Source organism: Charadrius vociferus, unplaced genomic scaffold (genome assembly GCF_000708025.1).
Source record: "Charadrius vociferus isolate BGI_N301 unplaced genomic scaffold, ASM70802v2 scaffold655, whole genome shotgun sequence".
Classification (NCBI taxonomy): Eukaryota; Metazoa; Chordata; class Aves; order Charadriiformes; family Charadriidae; genus Charadrius; species Charadrius vociferus.
This window is the reverse complement of record NW_009648330.1, coordinates 904,658-927,177: the sequence shown is the minus strand read 5'-3', so window position 1 is coordinate 927,177 and position 22,520 is coordinate 904,658. Positions and strand designations below refer to the sequence as shown.

At 39.0% G+C, this 22,520-nt stretch overlaps 1 protein-coding gene across 1 annotated transcript in view; it reads right to left on the bottom strand.

Annotated features, from left to right (window-relative positions):
* Positions 1 to 22,520, bottom strand: part of ZMIZ1 (zinc finger, MIZ-type containing 1) — a 157,688-nt gene that overhangs the window by 127,511 nt on the left and 7,657 nt on the right. Inside the window, 1 exon segment of the mRNA XM_009884558.1 lies at positions 12,913 to 13,026. Within this exon segment, the coding sequence (XP_009882860.1) occupies positions 12,913 to 13,026 (114 nt within the window).

Here is a 22,520-nt window from a genome sequence, read left to right as displayed (position 1 = left end):
TTAGGGGTTATTGGAGCTCTTTGCAAAGCTACATTAACCTGCTCATCAGCACCAATGTTAGGCAACTCAATCTGCTGTGATATCCACAGTACAAACATGGTACGAGGCATTGTTTTCCAGGAGTTTCCAGTGCAAGCACAGCAAACTGAACACACAAGTCTTCTGGTGATCTGGTTATTCGACCACTCGCCAGAAGAAGGGCCTGGTAGTTTCATGAAAGTTGAAGACACAAAGCTTTTTCAGAAGAAAAAATGCAAAAGAAATGCATGCAAAAATTGTACAGGATATATTTCACTGTACTTGAGACTTCAGGAGGAAAAGTCCCTAAGTCTCTATCTGTATGTCACAAGCAGTTCCTGGCCCTGTTCTCAAAAGCAGTGCCCAGGTCCTTTAGGTTAAAATGCCCTCCTTCACACTGATGGGCAGTGTTCTCCTGTGCTGTGATCAGTGTCACAGTTGCTGCATTTCAACAATACCATATTGGGAAACACATTTACTACAGTTTTAGAATAAACAGGCCTGTGCAAGAAGTATTTGCCAAACACATTAAATAAGGAAAGCAGCTTTTCAGTGTGGGTTTACCAAGATGGATTTTGTTTTTTTTTTTTCCAACTGATCTAAAAGGACTAGCAAAACTAGGGAAATCAAAGACTGGGGTTAAGGATGCAAAGCAGGTAACTGTTTCTCCAGGCCAGCGATTCAGCTATCAGCCAAGAATGTATCCTCGTGAAAATCTGCATAGTATAAACACAATACTGCAGTCATTCTGGCAAACTATGCTGAAGTTATACACAGCAGAGCTTTTATATTGCCTTCTAGTGGCACAGGATGACTTCAGACTCAGAGGCATAGATAAACCAGATTATTCTTAACATTGCCATTACTGCTTTGCATTGAAACAATGGTCAAGGAACTCCGCAAGAAGCAGAATACCATTTCCTTGTGTGAAGCAAAAGGAAGTCCCTATCCTAAATAGCTTACAGTACAAGAAAATACCCTTTTCCCACTCCTATCTCCATCTGAAAGCTTTTTTCTAAATTAACGACACTACAATTATCTGTGTCCAGGATTGGTTCCCCCAAAAAAGCAACAGTATAGGCCAGAGTGAAGAACCAACATACGTGATAACCTACAAATGGTAAAGAAATGCCCTATTCTGCCTTATCTACCCAACACTATTACACGAATCTTACTATTCTGAACTTTTTCCAATATCCACTTTTCCTAATTAAGAACCAAATTTCTTTCTTAAGAAAGAATTAGTGTGGATAAAGTTCCTGGGCAGATTTTTGTTGTTTCTGTTGTTCCTATTAACTTTGAAATTACAGATTCACGTAACTTTATCAGGTAGGAGAGTCCCCCTCCCTAATTTTTTTTTAACCCCTCCCAATCTCAAAATTTAGTAGAGCGCTTCAGGGAAATGAAGTGAGAAACTGGGATAATCAGTACAATAACAGACAACCCTAGAACACACCTACTGTTTATCTCCTGTTTTTCTTTACTATTACAATTGTAATTTTTAGATAGGAAAGAAATAATTATTTCCTAGAAAGAATGTAATTATTTTTGATAAATCAAAAAACATTTCCAACTTGGTAGATCAACCTTTGGTCCTTTACACTTAAAAGTCTGATTGTTGTTAATACCCTGGCTAAAACTCTGGGTCCAAACCTGCAAAAATTAGGTAAAATAAAAAAACACAAGCAAAAGAACAACAGCAGAACAACAAGATATCTCATATTTCATGCTAAGTTAGCAACAGGAGTGAAGACCAGTGGGCTGCTATGAGATGTGCAAGGCACTTGCACACTTTGAAATCTAACTGTTCCCCTTTCCTACTTCCAGGATCACCATAGTTCAGCCAGCAACAGGCAGATGTTAGGGAAGGGATCAGTAGGACGCAGACAGAAAGCTCCTCTAAAAAAACCATCTTGTTAAAGACTCCTGAGGGCAACGTCTCATTAACATGTAAACATTATTTAAATTTGTTTAGGCATCATCTAATCTACCATCACAGAGGAACGCATTTCAGAGTGCTATCCAGGCCTGTAAACTAAAGGCGAAAGGGCCCTCCCATTTTCTATTTTGAAAAAGCACATTATCATTGAACTATTTATTTTGAAACTGGACAGGAACGAAGGCAGATACACCTGCTCACTAGTGAGCCTGCGGTAACTTAAGAAATGCATTGTCTCCTTATACGCTTGGTTCATTTTAAAACATGAAGCTAGAAATACTGAGACCCTGCTGGTCAGAGGCCAAATCACTACTCTCAACTGACATCTTGCTAATTACAGAAAAAATTCTACACAGTAACTCGGGAAATACAGAGAATCGTAAAACCCTGAGCTGATGAAAACCAACCTATGATTGCAACCTCTTCACTGAATAGATTGCAAAGTCTGGGTCAGCCCAAGTCCTTACCTTTTACACTCTCATTTCACATCAGTTTCCTTGTCGTAATTTCCTTCACCACCTCACTGGCCAAAAGCAGAGCTTCCAAATGCCAGTGTGTGCAGCCCCGATGCTGACTGCACCACGATGGCTGTGGCATCGTCCTGCTAAAGCCTACCTCAAAGTGGGTGAAGCTATACCTTAGCAAGCACTGCAAGCAGAAGACTAAGCATGAGAAGGTGGAATCTGAACTTGCAAGTCCAGAGAAGTCAGCCAGTCAAAATATTACTTCTGCTCAAGTTTTTCATGAAAAATGTGAGGGAAAACAAATTGCAAATTTATTTTAGTTAAAAAAAAATAACAATCTAAATTTGAAAGGCAAGTCCAGAGAAGTCAGCCAGTCAAACTATTACTTCTTGCTCAAGTTTTTCATGAAAAACGTGAGGGAAAACAAATTGCAAATTCATTTTAGTTAAAAAAAATAACGATCTAAATTTGAAAAAAAAGCTTCCACTGACAAACTACACAAAATCTCTCTCAAAAGAACAACAAGACCCTCAGCTACTTAATAGAAAACAGACATTTCTAATAAAATTTCCATTTTGCCAAGAGTATTTTTCCACCTAGATTTTTCTTCTACGCACTCTGCTAAATTCTGAAGGAGGATCTGTAAAAACAATCTGGTCTAACTGTGCTCAAGAGGGCTTTCTCTGGGCCCTTCTCCCCCAGCTCTTGGGTTTTGTACACTTGTCCTCTGCGATCCCCTTGATCAACACAAATAGGGTAGTTCACTTTGTATTTTCAGTTTCTTCATAGACTTACAAATTTTTGCATTAAGTGTATTCAAAGTTTAAAGTTTTTTCTTTCAATTGTGACAGCTGAAGACTTACTTTATTTTAAAATGAAAGTCAAACAGAACAGATCATATATCCTCTAAAGACCCTGTTTCAGGTTGCCTACTATTGAAATCAGACATGGTTCACTCGGTATTTGGAAGGCTTTCCTCTAGTGAACCTGTTCACAAGGGACGTCCTGGCCTTTTAAATAAACACTGAGATTTCTCAGAAACAAGATGCCAAATGCGCCATAGGAATACGATCCAGAAAATGCAAAGAACTAACTACAAGACATTTGGTAAGTTCCATACAGTCAGGACAGCAGACCCTGCTGAAATTTACCTTAGAGTGCCTCAAAGGAACTAGCCCGGGGAAACCTTGTAACTGCCCACGATTATCTTGAGGAATTAATTCAAGACAGAGACCTTGGAGGCACATCAGATCTCTGGTTTTAAGATGGTAAAAAGGTGACTCTCAGAAATTACAGGTACTCAGACAGACAACAAAACAAATTACTAAACAAATATTGAGTAATACAGAACATCATCATCAATCTGTCAGTGCAGTGCAGTTTTCTTCTTTGATGAGTTAACTGGGCTTGTAAATATAAGGGAGATAGTGGGTGTAACATATCTAAGATGCCTTTTGACATTGTCCTATATGACACTGTCATAAGAGAGGAACATAGCCCAGATGACAGTAGTATAAATTTTACTTAGTTTATTAATTAATAGTCCTCTGTCAAATCATAATGTCCTGGATATGGGTCGCTTCTATGTATTCAGTTGTGACTTGGACAATGAAACAGTAAATTGCAAGACTTCTGGATGATAACAGGCAGAGTCTGCCAACACTTAAGAGGACAAGATAAATGTTTAAAATAATCTTTATAAACTGGAAAAATGTTCCAAAAACCAGGCCAAAGATACTTATGAAATACTATAGATGGGAAAGAAAAATCAAACACCCAAATAGAAAATTAGGAACACACAGCAGAATTCATGTCTTCAGTGTACAAGCGACTAAGGATAAATACTGGGAAAATGTTCTAGGTATTAGAGATCATCAAGTAGTGGAACAGACTAGCTGGAGCTTAGGGTGTAAAGGGATCTACAGTAGACCAGAAAATATCTATATAACATCCCAATTTGGGGAAAAATAGTACTCACCATGCTCCCTTAGGTTTGTCCCAAGCTGAATCTCAGCAATTCCAGACACCTGCTGCTTACCGGAGCCACCCAGCTCAGTCTGAACCCTGTCCCAGGAACTCTCCCAAGTTTGAAACCTCCCTGTGTTTTCATCTTATTCAGGTAACAGTGCTGATCAGATGGGATCAAGTCAACACAGTTTCAATTAGTCATTCAATGTTATGGCTAAATGATATGATACCACTTGCAAACACACTCAAGCTTTCTCTAACTCATAATTCAAGTTGAGCACATCAGCAAAAATTCAGACAACATGCAGGCGGCACCATGTGTTCAACCATGACTTCATTTTGCAATGCTGTAAGCATGTATCTTAGTTTACTTAAGCATGCATGCCATTAAATTCCTTTGAAAAGCAGTGCATTTAAAGAAAAAAAACAGACACAGTTGCCAGTGATACTACAATCTCAAATTGAGATCATCATCCTTTATCACAGTTGAGAGAGGAGCTTGGACAGCCCATAGTTCAACACTTAATATTTCTCAATGTTATCTTACAATAACAGTTGAGACAGTTATACCTTATAAAAGCTAACCTATTTCCTACACAAGCTTGTAACACGTAGCTTTTATTTTAACTTAGATATGGTGCTGACAACTATTTCAAGCTGTGTCTTTAAACGAACATAACACCTTATTTGCAAACAAACAGCATTGTAACATTAACTGCCAATAAGGAAATCTGATCATCCCAAACCTCTGAAATATTTAATCTAAATAATATTGCACTCATAACCGGGACATCGCATTCACTGCCTGTGACACAGCTCTGCAGAGTTCCAGATGCCTGAACGCTCAGGGTCATAGACAGCGAGGGGAAAATGATGACAGTGAGGTTTTAATAACATGAAAAGCAGAGAAAATTCAGCTACCAACTTCTTTTCTCTTTGATGAATTTAGCTGCAATACTTCCACCTCCCCCCGTTTTTTTCCTCTTTTCTCCTTTTGCAAGGCTAAGGAGCTGCACCATGGCAAGCTCCATTCCCTTCCCTTCTTGTCATCACGCCACGAAGTACTGGAACAATGTACCTCTTAACCTAACAGGCCTGTTAATCAAGAGAGCTATATGACTGCTTATTACAAAACTCCCTTCCCATTATGTTGCACTTTCAATGAATCTCTTAACTAGCAGCAGTCAAGAGCACCCCCCCCTGCTGGCATCAGAATGAATTTTACCAATTCAATTTGCTGGCTGCTCAAAACTAAAAATGCCATCTGATTGCTAGTTCAGACAGCTCTGTGTTCAGCCACTTGTGCATACTTGAAATTATCTGAATGCAGTTTGAAGACTACAGCAGAAATTTTGTAATTAGAATTCTGCAATGTAGATGGTAATTTTTCCCCCTCGGTAACACACAAAGATCAGATAAACAGGAAGCAAACTGAGGAATTTTGCAACATGAATAGTGATCTGCCTCAAACAGGAAAAAAAAAAGAGGGGAAAGGGAGGAAGAAATCTTTGTGATCTGAAGTCCTGGTCTGATGAGACTCTTACACCCCAGTTGCAGAAGGGCTGCCTCAAGAATACAGACAATCAAAGAAGGTGAGTGAGTAAAGTTTTAAATCATTAACTAGTGTCTTGCCTTTGATGCTTGAAAACACACATTAAGTAGGTTCCACAAATTTAAGAGACTCTACAGAGCCCTTGTATTCGAACTAGGGTTTTCTTAAAATGTATTTCCCACCCCATTAGTTGGATAAGGACCATATTTTCAAAGTAAAATAAACCAGTATCCCTGCCATCTACTACTTTTCTTGACATTTCCTGCAACATTGAAATAAACCATAAGGATAACTCCTCCTTTACATCCTCCTCCTCTCCTCTGCACGTCTCCAACAGCCATAAACATAGAAGCGAAGGTCACTATACTCAACCCTCTCCATCTGAAATTTCCTCCCAGAGGGAAAGATGCAGGGATTTTGCTTTAATTAAGCCAGCTGATCACTGGGTCACTGCTGTACTGTTGCCACCCGAGTCCTGGCAGACTTTGAACAATGATACAGATGAAACATACAACCATCATATGAAGAAAGTGATAAAGGAATTCCAAAAGCATTTTAATTTGGACAGCAACACATCTCAAACAAATATTTTAAAGCTGTAAAATAACCCATGTCTTGACTAAGGAAATTAAGTTAAAGAAAAGGCTTGAGGACACCACGAGGTCACATGGCAGCCAGTAATACTGAGTTACTTGGTAGCATTACAAGCTGCTCTGAAGCAGAGTGTTCTGTGCCTGCTGCCTGTACTCTGACGGTACAGCACGTACACAGCCCTGGAGTGCTGCAATGCACTGCAAACATATAAAACTGTGTGCTTTACAAATGCATGGACAGCACGATGGAAGCAGAATTTATTCCACATGAACTTTTTGTTCTGGAAGTCTTGGATAGAAAGAGTAAATGCAACATTTCTAGGGCTCTAAATGGGCACCTGCATCACACCACTTTCTGGGTATAGATGTGCCAAACCAACCCTTCCATCCGTAATTACTCATATTCAGATCCTAACCTGATTTGAAATATGACCTTTTGAATATCACATGTTGATTTTTGATTACATACTTTTCTGCATTAAACATAATGAACCCAGCCAGGCATGAAGTCAGTGTAGCAGCAGATAACCTTCTGAACACAGCGTTAGCTCAACTTTGTTATTTTTGCTGTCTCAGGCATCCTGTTGTGCAAACTTGAAATTGTTCAAAGACACTGTTCTTGTCTTTTTTTTTTTTTTAAATATTTTTTTTTAAATCACATATTTTTCATTACATATCGGATGAGCTAAAATAGATTTCTGTATCATGAAACTGACAGCAGCTTTTTTTTTTCTTAAAATGCCCTGAAAAAATCTCAACCGTCTCAATTCCAGGATTTTCCAAAGAGAAATGCAACTTAAAATATTATTGTACCATGTATCAGTATCACTAAAACATGAACCTATAGAAGATGCTTCCATCAGTTTCACACAGATGCTTGTTATTTAAGGAACTCCCTTCCGCAGTACAGAGATCCAGCAAGTGCTACAAGCAGCACAAAAGATTTAAACGAAATCCATAATTTCAGATAGAGTACAACTAGGACTACAGCTTTGGGTGTTGTTATTCTTTCAATGTAAAGAGAAACAACTCTTAAACAAACATGGGTGAGTCTCCCACATCTCATGACTGAGGTAGACCCAACATTCGGAGAGGAAATCTAGAACACTAAGATGGCGGGGGGGGGAATGTGTTTTTAGTGGCTATTTCAGCATAGCTTTTCGTGGACAAACTGGGGTAGCAAGTGCCATCTTTTGGATGGAAAGAGAGACCCAGGTCCTAACCACAGTGGTCAGAGACCCAGTTTTCACTAGAGAAGCTCTGTTTCATTCAGTGCTTTGGCCAAGAGCCAGCTCAGGTAAGCACACCCTGCTTATCTAAATTCCTCCTACTGTCCAAAACCGTTGTGTTCCTGGATTTTAATTTCTTAGACTGAGCCTGTACTTCTCTCACCTTTTTATTTCTTATTCGGACACACTGAAGAGCCCTGAAGAATGACAAACTTGGCACGTTCTAACACTGAAGCACAGGAAGAGAACAAAGCAGTGCCTTTACTGTCCTCATTGAAGACAAGTCTGTAAATCTGTCTATTTTGCTCTCAGCTCTCCCTGCGTTTCCATTTTTGCTGCAGCGCCAACACAAAAGACAGTCAATGCCCTCAGTAAGATTATTTAGATGTTAAACTGCTTGGCCTGAGCAGACCTATGGGATGAGACTACACTGGCTCTGGGAAAAGAGTGAGACAACCTTGTCCAACCAAACTAGGGTTATTTTTTTAACTGTTGTGTAGTAAACAAAGCTGTTTCTTTCAGAAGAAAGCAAGGTAATGCCATATACAGTACGTTTTTAGTGAAATCTATTCTTAAATTTATTAAGACTGTTAGCCTTACCATAATATAATCTCATCCCAAAGTGCTTTATATACTATGAACGCTAGAATCAGAAACTGTTTCAATCATAATAAAAACATAGCTACGACTGGTTTGTGGGAAGTGGAGGTTATTTTAATCAGCTCCCCGTACAAGAAGTAATATTACATACCAAAGAACATAGTATCTATTACAATTTCAATAGTTTATGGAATCAATTATTTCAATTATATTTCAGCTTCTGGCCTACAGACAGTTCTATTTGATTTGAAAATAACTACTGTTGAAAAATAACACCTAGCTTTCCTTGGCAAGTTAGAGGAGAGTTTAATGTCTCCAAGAAAGATGGTAATTTGTTCGCATGAGTTCCATCAAAGGAACCTTTTAAGGAACCTTTCTGTATCCTCTAGTTTGCAAGGAAGAAAACAGATGCAAAGCTTACCCCTCCCTCTTTGACTTTTTATCTGTTGAAATGCATTTTCTTTATAGACTTGTATTACTCCCTCACTTTGGTGATTTTCTGTAATGGGTGAGCGCAAAAAGGTAAGCTCTAGAATTAGTGTCTGCCAGAACTGTTTGAACATAATGGTGATGCACGTGCAGTCACACACATTTTTGCCAGAAGGGGCACACCTTTGGAGGCTTAGTTCATGAAAAAATATTTTCTCTTTATAGGACAAGCCATGGGTTTACCCACGTACCCTAAACCTTTTTTCGTCGACTGTTTGCGCTGCACAGAATGGTTCCAGTTTTATTCATAGGCCTTGACAGCAATAGACTAAGTTCTATATCACAAACAGAAGTTACTTTACCTCTAAAAGAGCAATCATTTGAAAGATCCTATGTAACAAACACAGAGTATTTAACTAGCTAAACAAAGCCTGTTCACATGCCTTATTAGACATCTCTCTGGTAAGATTTCAGCTGTTGTACCAAATCCTGAATTTGTTCTTGAAATAAGAAAACCATTCCTATTATCCTGCATACCCTTTCACTGGAGCCCACAGTAGCAAATCTACCTCCAGTATCAAGTACTGCTGATACGTAAAAATGATTATCTACTGCTAATAGCCAGTATGTATACTATGCACATTTATTATTCTAAAAGAGAAAAAAAATCACTGAGGAAAAAAGAACACTAGAAATGTGTTGAGGTTCAACACATGCTGTGTAGCTAACTCATGAAATTTTCAAGTCATCAAGATTTCCCTAAGTGCTGGCGTTACAATTTAAGCACAGAAAACCTGCTCTAACAGCCTATTCTATATATTATAGCAAAACCAGTGATTCTGTAAGGGAAGCTGGAAGCTTTTCTGCTGATGCCCAAGCAGCATATTTCTAAGACCATTCTTCTGCATCCATTCAGGGTCTGTTACACTGGCAACAGTAATAAAAACATACTGGCGTTATAAAGTAAACCTGCTATTATTGACAGTGCCAACAAGAAGATGGCACGTAGGATAGACAGACTACTTTCTAAGAACCACGTTTCAACTAAAGCACAATTGCAAAGTTTTGCGGGTATTTTTTTCCTTTTTATTAATAGAATTAAATCCAATTGGTTTATTTTTTGCAAAAAATATTATAGATAAGACTTAAACGATGCAAAGAATCTGTTATACCAGAGGTACCATTAAATTGGCTATTCATAACACAACAGATCTGTTTTGATGCTCTGTCATTACATCTGATGCCTTTTATCTTTGCAGTGTACGAATGGACGGTTTGTTCATTCCTGAGAGAGCTTGCCCTTCTGCAGTCATGATGTATTAATATATTGCTATCTGGATTAGTATATACCCTGTTATCCACTAGTAGAATATGATGATTTCATGTCCCTTCATGGTTCCAGAACAGTTTAGTATACCATTTTTTTCCCTGGTCAGAGAGCTAACAGAACAGAATGCTATAAAGGAAAAAAATACTTCTGTGCACTACAGAGGAGGAGCCTTCTAAGCAAGAAAGCATTTTTAGTATTTGTCGAATTTCTGGATTAAATGCATTTGCCTTTAGGAATCTACACAGCTCAAACGTTGTAATGAAGGTAGAAACTATTTGCTTTAAAAAGCAAATCCAAAAATAGGGAAGCTTTAAGGGAAATTGTTTTTGAAGGTCATTTTAAAGACTGGCAAAATAAAACAATAATCCTGTTTTAGTGGCTGAACAGACTTTCACACTGATTTTTCATTTTTCTTTTAGCATAATCCTCACAAAGAAGAACACTGACAAACTTTGTCAGCATGAAGAAAAATTGGCTCTTGTCAGTACGGAACATGCAGCTAAGCAAGCTAAGGTCAAATTCACTCATGATATTCCAGTATTTCAGCAATGTTTCACTTATTTGCAACTTTATGAATAACTTTCCTGGAAACAGACTAAAGTTCTATCATGTTTATTAAACAAAGGAAGATAAACAAATTTTCCCGTAAGAGGACAAGCCTCAATATCCACATTTGCTAGACCTTGAAGAAGAAAATATTATTTAGAAAGAAGTTATAATGAGCAAGCTCGGACAGGAAGAATTTTTGTAAGGAGAAAAAAAAAAAAAAGGAGACCTTGCCCACTATATCGCTACATATCAGGAAGATACAGGGAGTATCTTGGGGTACAACCATGTAGTTAAGCCTGTTTAATAGGAAGCACGAAGAGGGATGTACACAGTGAGAAATTAGAGCATACCTTCCTTAATGGGATTTTAAAATTCGGAACAAGAAACATATTCATTGTGGTTTATAGGCATCATGCAAATCCTGTGTATTTATCTAACACAAAACAAGCCAACTAGTTAAGTTCCTGATTTTTTTTTTTTTCCTTGTTAGGAATATAATGAGGTTACAACATATGATAAAGATGATGCTGCCTGTCGGTCCTACACTACAGATAGTGCTCTCCCATAACAAGCTTGGGAAAGGGGGATTTCATACCACCCTGTTCAGATTTTAGGGAGGAGTATGAAGCAAAGAAATACACACTGTTAAAATCTTAACAGTACTTCAGTAATAAGGATGTCTTTCTTTCTTTCTTTCTTCTCAGAAGAAAGGTAGTATTTTCATTTCAAGAAACTCTGATAAACAGGTATTGTGTATTTTACCTCTCTATTTTTCATGGGGCATTTCCTTCTTGCTTTCCTTACACTTTGTGAAGACAGTGAATCACTAGCAGTGAGATCTTATTTTGACCCTGCACTTGGTCCGAGCTGCAGATCTGCTTATGTAGAAGGAAAAGATTGAAACAGCAAGGAAGTTGCAGGTCAGATTTACAATGGTCTAGCAGAGGCCTGCAGAGAAATGCTGTGCACAGGCTGCCTAAGAATACTTGAGCTGAAAGTCTCCTTTCCCAAATGCTAACATGAAAAAGCTAGCAAAGTTTTCAAAAAAGTATAGATAAATTACTATTTCTGGTCCCATCAGATCCTATATAACTTTTTTCATGACTGAGGTTACATATAACTTTTACTTCAAACAGAATCATTAAATATCCTATCTTTGGACTCTACTAACATTTCTAACTATCTTTAACTTTTTTTCTGATTGGAAGAATGATATGCACCTCCTTATATCATTGGATTTATTCTAACTTTTTGACTTAGAAATCTGAGGGATGCTATACACTTGAGCACATTAAGATGGAGCCATTCCTTAACATTTGGATTTCTGGCAACTAAATCTCAGTCTTGGTGTCTGTTTTACACACATCAGCTACATAGTGCATGAAAATAATCCATGCACTTCTGCGACCCAACAAATACAATGATGGTCTCTTCATTAATCATTTAAAAATTTCTATCGCCTTTGTGACTATTTATTCATATCAACTTGTTCTGCAAATTGCAGTGAAGCTTTTGAACACTCCTTTTCCAGTCAAAATTCAATTCTTCAAAAGTCTTGACTCCATATAGCAATTTTGGACTGGATCTTGCTGCTGGGTGCATGGGAAATAAGATTTTCAAAACAAAAAATGTTGTTGTGTACACACTAAAATATATTTTCAGTGTATCATGATGAAGTTATGTTAGGAACTACAGTGGTTTTAATAAAGAGCGAACGGAAAGAAAAGCACTGAAGTCAAGAAAACTGTTGGATTAGTATGTCAGGATTAGACCTGCAGTCAATATATGTAACAAAGTAAGACAAACAGGCACATCAGAAACATTGTTTGGCTGGAAGTACACCATACTTAGGATAGAAGACAAGTAGTCCTCCAGTCCCACCAAAAATGAGCAAAGAAAAATAAATGCCTGAAAAGTCCATTAACTCCCTAAGAACACAGCTCACTTACCATTTTCAAACCATGTGCATATCAAGTAAACTAGTCTGTGTATTTATAAGTAATTTAACTATAAACAGTGTTCCCTTTTATGATTTAACTTTTTGCTACTGCATTTTGCTTCCTGTTAAGTAACGGAATCAAATAAACAGTTGTTAGGATCTGGCTTCACATGTTTAAGATAAAATGACAAAATAAAACCACAAAATGAAGATTCTGCAAATCAAGTTCCCTTGGCCACAACAGACTGCATATGGTATAAAACAAAGGAGAGGAACCACAGCCGCAGAGGGAGTGGACATACCGTCAAACAACCCATCAGGCTCTGCTCAAATGGTCTCTGGAAGGCTCTGGGGTCTCCGCACCAGTCCAGGAGCTCTGTTGCTGCATTATGGAAGTTTGCAGGGTTCTGTAAGTGCTGGAAAGGGAAGATGAAGCAAGATGGTAAATCACATAGACAAGGGCTGACATAGTCTTTTCTACATCACATTAATGCAGAGTCTGGAAAATAGGAACAGCATGGAATTTGGAAGCAAGGCCTTTTGTACAGTGAACGCAGAAAATCCTACTTCATTCTTATGAATACTTTTGCATATTTTCTAGTTTTCTGATATGAACTGGTTAGTTAGAGGTGAGCTGTAGCTGAAATACCAGAGCTCCCCTGAATTCCTTCCTCCATAACATCACTTCTCCCATCTGCAAACTGTAATGGAATCTACTCAGAAGTCAAAACTTTCCGAGCCTAAACTGAGGGAAATTTCAGTCTTACGTCTTTGCCTTGGGCTTAAGCCCCATTGTTGGGACAGGCCAGCAGAGCCATGCCTTCCAACAATCAAGATTTTAATCTTTGCCTGCCAGCCAGAAGGCAAACATGACAGTCTCCAAGAACACCAGTAACAGAGCAAAGCACACTTAGTACACTGATCCTTTCTAGGAGCTTTGGTTTCTGTTCATCGTGATGTATCATCATAAGCAAATTGGGTGATCAACATTGGGATGATAAAAAATGACTGAAGTGTGGTGGGATGCTGCCATGACTGAAAATGTTTTCACATCCACAGAAAGCACGTACTAATTTCAGAGTGGAATCCTACCTCTCCTGAAGAGGGTGGCACAATTTTGAGAGAAAAATCTTGTTCTGTTTTGAAATTTGCATGGGTAATGCAATTTTTTAAACTGTTACATTTATCTCCGTCTTTGTACTGAACAACCTGTAGTCCTGTTTTTAGAGGTATTTAGTAAACTTACATGATACTATTATTCACACCGTCGTCCCTTACTGCGCTACATTGCCAAAGTATTCCAACATCTTAGAGCAGAAGCAGAGGGAGGGCACAGGAAAGAAGGAATTCAATTTACATGAATAATATTGCTACTAAATTCTCCAGTTCTGGTGATGCTAGATGTTTCAATGCAAACTCCAGAAACAAGAAGAGTGTATTAAGGAATTGTTGGTATCTTTTAAAGTAGTAGTTTTATAATTCTTGGGGTTGCTAAGAAAAACATGAAAACGAGATGAGCATTTTATATGGAAGGCACAAAACTCAAAGGCATCATTTTTAAAGTACATCATTATTTTTGAATCAGTTGCATAATCTGGGAAAACATGACTGCTCATTTCTAAGCATCTGGATTAACAATAATGTTCATACGCTATTTTTTTCCCCTCGTCCCCTCATGCCTGAGAGGCCGCATACATTCACTCTACAATAAATAAAGAAAAAAAAATAATTCCTCCCATGCCAGGTTTTGAGGAGTTCCCAGTCTGTGAACTTCTGGATCACGTTACTGTAATTCTTATTCAATGAAGGCTCTTGGTCAGAGGTTTTGTTTTAACAAGAAATGACTGACATGTGGGGCATGGATTTTTTAAAACAATAGCAGAATTTGAAAAAGCAGACAGGCATTGTGCAATGCGGTTTTCTTCCTCTGCTCTACAAACATGGACTAAAGCTCACGCTACCATCCAGTTTGATAGCTTTACCTAGGCTGCAGTTCAGAACATTTCTTTGCCAGCTGATCGTCTAGTAGTTGGAGGAGTCAAACTATTGTGTATACAAATGAAAGAGAAGAATCCAAGTAAAAAAAACATAAGAAGCCATATTTTAAGACTTGTAAAAAAAAGTCTCATGAACAGAGCCAGCAGTTTGGGTTATGAATCTAGTAAGTAAAAGGGAAAAGGATGCCTTTTTGAGGGTTTCCTTTAATCCTCCAGAGAAGGTATTGCCTGACACCAATCCTCTCAGTATCTACTGCTCCTTCTGCATGCCACTTTCATCTGTAAGGGAAACAGAAGTTGCTTCAAACCCTTCTACAATAGCATACGTAAGCTCTGCTACTATCAAATACACAACTTCCAGAAAGCAATAAAGGCGCATAAGCTGGTGAACGAATCACACCATACTGAACACATACTGCACCAGTAGGACACAGGTCACTGATCTCTCAGGAGGGGAAAAAAACCCAAACCAAAAACCCCTTCCACACAGAAACACCGTAAGGATAAATTCACTGAAATCTACTCAGTTCTGTACTTGATATCGTCTTTAATAGTCCTTCCCTCCTTGTGAAATGAATTGAGATACACTGATGAAAAGCCCTAAATAAGAGCTAGATACTATTTGTTTTCACCAGCGTGCAAGCTACACGCATGACATCTTCCATTAATGCTTACAATGGAATTTCCCCATCAAGAAACAGACAATATACTTGAATCAGAACAATTTTTATAGGTTTAGGCTAACAAATGAAATGCAGAGGCAGGATCTTAGCCATATGCTTAGTTTTCAGTTTAGCACCACATAATGCCAATTTCTACTCACACCACTGAAAGGCAGTACCCCTTTTCTAGGGTAAAGGTCCAACATATATTAAATCTGCACTTCCCTGTGAAAGAAAAGGCTCCTTCTACTTGCCTGTGTGAAAACAGGGGTGACCTCAACAACTTGATCTAATTGTTTGTTCTGTAACTCTCCCTCAAGTTATTTCACTGCATCAGGACCAAGCACTGAGGCACACTATCATAACCCACTTCTTAAACACAGAGGGGGTGCTGAAATCCTGACTTCTTACATGTAACTATGCAAATGAAACTAGTTTAGAAACTCGTCAGGGAAGTTAAGCAATTCTATTAGTTCCATTATAGGCTAAAAAGCCCCAAACAAACTGTAAGAAGAAGTTGTCAGAATATCAGTCGTTTCCATCTCTGTGGAGTGGGTTTGAGTAGTTTCTGAGAAGACAGAAAAGTTGGTCCTGAAGGGACGCTTCTTGCAATGTCACACACAGTTCTGTGTGGGACATATTTCTCACAGCCTTCTGACTTTATTAATATTTTAAAATTAAGGTTCTCCTCCGATTTTTCTTTTTCAGATTACAGAGGGCAAGGTTACTTTTGTGAGAAACAAAGAGAAGATCCAGCATGAACCAAAGCATGAAGGCAGGTGCAACTCCTTCCCTCAGTTATGCAAGAAGACATTACAAATGCCTACTGTGATTTTTTATTTATTGACAGCTTGAACACTGCACCCGGGGCAAAAAGCCCCAATGTCATTCAAATCCTCACAACAAAAAGCCTGCTTGAGAAGACTATTACATCTACTATATTCATCGAAGAAGAAATTCAAGAGATTTTCTTAGCTCTTGATCCAAGAACAGAAGTACAAAACAAAGCTTATGCCAGATACATCCATCAGCTTTGTTGTGAAGCATTTCCCATGCATTGCTCCATCCTCTTCAACTGAAATTATTGGCAGCATTTTGACAGAAGCAAGGCGTGTAGCTGAAGAGTCTAGTCTGAAACTGTGCTTCATGTAAACAAGTAAAAAAAAAAAAATCACCTCATTAGTAGAAGGTTTAGAAAAAAGTGACAATGAGCCAGATCTGGCTATGACACACCTTGGTGTATTTTCAAAGCTACTAGTGAAGGGCCACCTAACACCATCATGCTTGCAAGCAACGGTGTTTTCAACAAGTGGAGAGAATTTGTATGAATAAAATCTGAAGCAGAGATGAACAACAGCGAACCGAATGAATCAGTTATTTACCAGATTGCTCTTCATATCATCTGCTTTTTAGAAGATGATTAGTGAAACATGACAATTTCTATTCTTTCAAAACCTAAGAAAAATTTCAGTGCAATCATTTATAACTCAAAAACCCTAATATTTCCTTAACCCGAATGGAACAGAAATCACAGAAATACTTGATGCGTGCGAGTGTTCCATTATTGCAGGGATCACCAGGTGGTGCTTTGAAGAGACAGTCTCTCAGAGTCATTTATTTTTGGTCTTGGAAGGAATCTTGTGCTCTTTGTAGCACTTCAATTAACAGGCTGGTGTAGGGGGATGGACAAACAGGAAAGGACTTTGCTCTCCACTTCCGTATGTCCAACAAGAGTGAATTATACCAGCAGAGCCCCTTTCTGAGGACTGGGCTGACATTGGGCTGAATACCAGGGAAGACAGGAACATCTACCTGCTGCTCGTGACCACCTCCAGCTTAAACGTTTTATGTACGTAAAGCACAGACCATCTTTGTAAATTATAGTGGACACATGGTCAGAGGATGCAGGTACATTGGGACAACAACTGTCTGTGTGCCTGTTCCATGGTTTGCTGCTGTGTAGTGACCTGGAGGGGGGGAAACAACAACATTCACATGGGGAGTTAGACTCAAAAGCTGATATGTGGCAATTTTTCATGCAAACATTTCAAAATACAGCTGCTTCTTGAAATTGTTACTCCCTTTCAGTTAGGCAGTGATCAAAGAGTCTTGATATGCAATAAAACTCTGCAATGGGCCAAAAGTGTAAGTTTCATCCCACATATGAATTCAGGCCCCTATGACTGAACTATGCAAGAGACCTTATTTTTTAAAAGGCTACTAAAGCACAATCGAGTACTTTCAGTCTACACACCCACACCAAAGTGGGTGCAAACCACTTCCTGCAACCAAAGACTCAATATGATTTTAGAGACAGAAACCAATTATCCATATTGAAATACAGCAAGGACTACAGCCTTATCTCCTCTAAATATAGAGGACTGAAACCCAGATGTACACTCATGTACCTTAGACAGAACAGCCTGGTAAGTAATGGAAGAATAACAGTCAAAATTAAGAGCAATTACAGAGGGTTAACATTATCTCACACACACATCAAGAAATGCTAACATGACAGCAATGGTATAGAAAGTGAATCTTTTAAACATGGAATCCATATGTTCCAGTTTGTTGCTACAGAAAACAATTTACAAATGACATATCTCTGGTGGGGGATTTTTTTTCTTCTCTCTGTTCTGTGGAATACATCAGATTGAAAGCACAGACCTAATTTGCCACAACTTAACCTATTCAAAATGAGATGTCATGCAAATAAGTTTTTGAGCAGCAAACTGCTTAACTATGCTAAACAAGTTATTGCATTTATTTACGTGATGTCGCACCAAATTATGAAGGCTGACTCAAGTTGTCTGTTTATTTTGCCGAGTTACGTCTGCTCTGTGTCTCACTCCTTGATTTAATTGAGCTGCTGAAGATAATATAACTTATCACACAGACACTATGCCATGTTGCTAGATTCTAGGTTAATTAACAGTAGCCTACAGTCACTGAATTTCTCACATGGTTAGCCACTTGGACCCTGTCTACTGCCTAGCTTCACTAATCAACGAGTCTGGGAATTTTACATTAGCAACAGACTACACTAGCAACACACGGAGCTTTTGCCTGCATGGAAAAAGAAAACACAGCTAGATGATAGGTAGCCTTTTCTTCACTCTGAAATTAACCTGTTCCTACACACCATGTGGCAAGGCTGCATGCTTGGCAAAGCTTCTGGTACACCAATTGGGGAAATTAAATCCAGGAGGCAGCTGCTCTCCTGCAGGACAGAAAGCTATGGCTGCTGTTCCACAATCACTGCCAGCTAATGCAAGCACCAGCAGCTGCCAGCCCCGAAAGGCTCCTTCCTCCCACAGCTCTGCCTTCTCCTGCCTGCTCTCCTGCGCAGCACGAGAGGACACGTGGCTGCATGGTGAACCAGCCTCATCCTAAACTAATAATTTCAGCTGAAATGGCAAAATGCATGCAGCGCAGCTCCTTGAACCTTTGCACTAGCAGGGGAGATAGCAGCAGTGTGTGCTGCTCCAGCAGCAGGCCACTCAGGAGCTCATGGGAATGGTCATGGGTCATCTTTTCATGCCAATACCAGACCGAAGTTGACCTAAAAATAAGGAGACATTTTTTTGATACACTTAGTCTCACGGCAGGCTGCCCTGGAGAGTTTCTTCCCCACACTGCATCATTCTACCACTTTCAGTCTATCAGAACACACTTGCTGTTCTGACCGTGAACTAAACTCCCAAATACTGATTTTCAGTCATCGCTTAACAGCGAGATTCCTCATGCAACCACATAATCATTAGGCCTGACTCAAAGAAGGTGGCAGCAAACAAAAGGTAGGGCTGGGAAAGTACCGGGACTCTGCTCTCAGCAGCCCGCACTTTGGATTAAACGCATCACAGAACTTTTCCCGAAGGTGGAGCTATACCATCAATGTAAGAGCAAGACAAAGTTAAATTCATAGTATAAATACTCCTCCTGCCTCAAAACACCTCACCCCCCCTTAAAATAATGGTACTTTTGATTATTTCAACCTAGAGACATATTTTTTGATATTACTATTCCTTGTCATTCTCCACAAAACACAACGCATATACAAAGAGAGGTGCCAAAAGGAAATAATGATTTTTGGTGTTCTGATATTGTACCCATTTACTCCGGGGTTAATCCTCAGACTTCAGCCAAATTATTCCTAGTTTAGACAACAGGTTCATCTATGAGTTCTGCAAAACCTTGCAACAGATCCAGAATTTCAAGTGATATAAAATCCACTGTGAAATCCATCTTTTCCAAATGATGAGCCAGATATTCAGCATGCCATAAGTTTTGCGTAGAGTTTGTGACATTTGAAATGCATGTATACAACTTTGAAGTTCCCATGATCTGCTTGCTATTTGCAGTTGCTGGCATGCAGGTTTTCAAGACTTTCTCCACAACAACGTAAGTTAAAATTCCCTTATGGTTGTAAAATCTAGGAATTTAAAAGCAAAACAAAACATACAGCAATTATCAAGCTTTATATATAAAAAAAAAGGATGCTGAAAACTATAAATGCAGAAACCATAGTTCCTCTGGAATTAAACTGATTGATACTGGTTGAGGAAGGACCTGACCGACTCTTTTCCATGCCTACATGACTTTTCTAACTCTGGTGCATATCCACTCTGACCTCTGAGAGACAGAATTTGGTGTACAGGTGCTTTGGCAGATTCTGCCAGGCAATTTATAGACTTTTTTTGGTCTGTCTTAATATTCATCCAGACACGCCTGCAATCACATGTAATGAAAACGCACTGTTGTACTGAAGGAGGGAGAAGAGGGGAGTACGAAAGAAAGGGACCTGGAAAGGGAAGGGACAGAGAGAACAAAGATTATGTGCCCTTCAACTGAAACAACCCCGGAGCAGAATTACTGTGGTCCTGCATGTTGGGCAAAGGGCGCTCAGCTGCCTAAGGAAAACTAATCACCTATCTAAAGAATGTAAAGAGGATGCCTGGTCAGACACTCCTGACACAGCATAACCAAGGGGAGACAAGGCTGGTCTCTACATTACTCAGCACACAAGTATGTTCCCATTAGACCTAAATTTGATAGCTTGCTCGGCACCACAAGCAAGTAGTAGAGGACCTGCAAATCAGCAAGGGTCATTTGCTGTAAAACATTAATAGAGCCTTTATTATGTTAAAACCTGAGCAGGCTCCCTGAGCGAGCCCAACCACGAGCGCCTCTCCCCCTTCTGTGCACAGGCCTCTACTTCAGACCCCCATCCACCAAGAATTCTCTCTCTCCCTGGCATGCCCTCCCCTGGCTGCCACAGAGCTCAGGCGGTGCTACAGAAACACAGGACCATTAACTGAGGATACACTTTATATGTAGAAAATGCTGCAAATAGGTGGTTTCTCTATTTTCTTTTTTTTTATTATTATTTTTTTACAGTCAAGTGTGATTATACAGAGGCCTTATCCACAAGCAGCTATATTCAGTATATTAAAAACTCATCTGCAATGAAGATTCAAAACAAATGGTCTCTTTCTTTTTCAAGAGGATAGAGGGGAGTATTGAGCTATTTTCCATCCTTTGGGAGTGTGATTTTTGTTTATCTGAATATGGTTATATATAGTTCAATTCTCTACAGTCCCCTTCAATATCAAAGATTGTTTTATTTGTAAAAAAATTAAAAGGCTCAAGCTGTGCATTTTGTACTCAGATAATCCCCCCTCCCAGTTTAGTGTTTGTGAGATTGAGAGATCCCTAATTAATAGAATTATCTTGCACTTACATGGCTCATTCCATCGGAAGCTTTATAAATATTTTATTAAGCTCACATTTTGAGAAACACTAGACAGAGAGAGAGAGAGAGATTAAAACCATGTTAGTCATGCCTACTTACAAAAAACAGAATGAAAAGGAGCCACCTTTGCCCCATTTGTCCACTGCAGATTCTTTTTCAAAGAAAAACAGTAAATACTGAGCAAAGACCAGCATCGCTTTATCAGATGTTTTAACTACATGAAAATACTGGGTAAGATGAGCGGCGGAGTCAACACTAAAGACAGAAGATCACGTGCTGAACAAATGAGAAAAAGAACAAAAAATACCCCACGAGCATCACTGAACTGAAAAAAGAAAGTTGTCCAGTTGTGAGCTGTAAGGGAACAAAACCTTCAGACTTCCATAGATGCTTCTTTCATACACTTTTAATATAAAGTGTGTGTATAAATCAGTATTGGTTTCAGAAAAGGTGAATGCCTGGTAATTGAACAGCCTTGTTCTGCTGCCTGGATCTCCTATACCACGAGCACTGTGAGGAAGATTGTGCATCTAGGTACATATGCTGGAGGAAAGGAAAGACATTGCAACTTGGGCTTGTCCTTTAGTTTTACAAAAGTGTTAGAGATGGATTAAGCATCCCGATCCTCGAGCACTGTACACAGAAGCTAGAAGAGCTAAAATAAGAATCATGCCCAAACTCTGCTGATCAGAATTACATTGCTGTTTTCCTGCTCTGTACCTTTCATATCTACATAACTGCAGTATATTTATGATATACTTTGATATAACTTTGTCTTATAAAAGGCAACATGCAGCAAATTAAACTTCTTTTGTCGTAAACCCATCCACTGCTGTTCCACCCCACTCTCCCCTGCCCAAGAGGAAACTGTGACTTAGGGGTCTAAAGGCTGTGATCCAGATCTGACTGAAGATGGAAATGGGGGCACACCAGTGGCAATATGTCTTTTTGTTAATCTATTGACAGAAGGAAGGACAGTTCCCAGTCCGATCTTTGTATCCTTCTTACCACCAGCACCTGGATGGCTATTACATCAGCTAAGAGCACTGGGAACAGCAGTTTGCAAAGGACTCAAAATAATTGGAGGGCTCTGAATTATATTTCCTTAATTGCTCACAACAAGTGGTTTTATGGAAAAAAAAAAAAGGTCAAGAAACAAAGGTACAACTGTTTGTTCTTTCTCTGAGGCCAGGCTCAGTGATGCAAGGCTCCAATCTATCTTTAAATTAGCAATTACAGCTCAACTGAATTATGAAATCAGTTTGCCTAACCAGTTCACTCACTCTTCTTGGCAACTGAAACAAGCCATTTTCCATTAGTATCACCCTGTCATAACATGCTAGCATAAGATGTCTCTGTATGTGATTACAGCATCTATGCTGAGCTTTCTTTAGCTTTATCATTCCAACAGACAATGTAATGATACAGGAGCTTTCTTCTCTAATGCCCTCATGATTTTCAGCCAGTAGTTTCAGTCCTAAATATCTCAACATATCAAG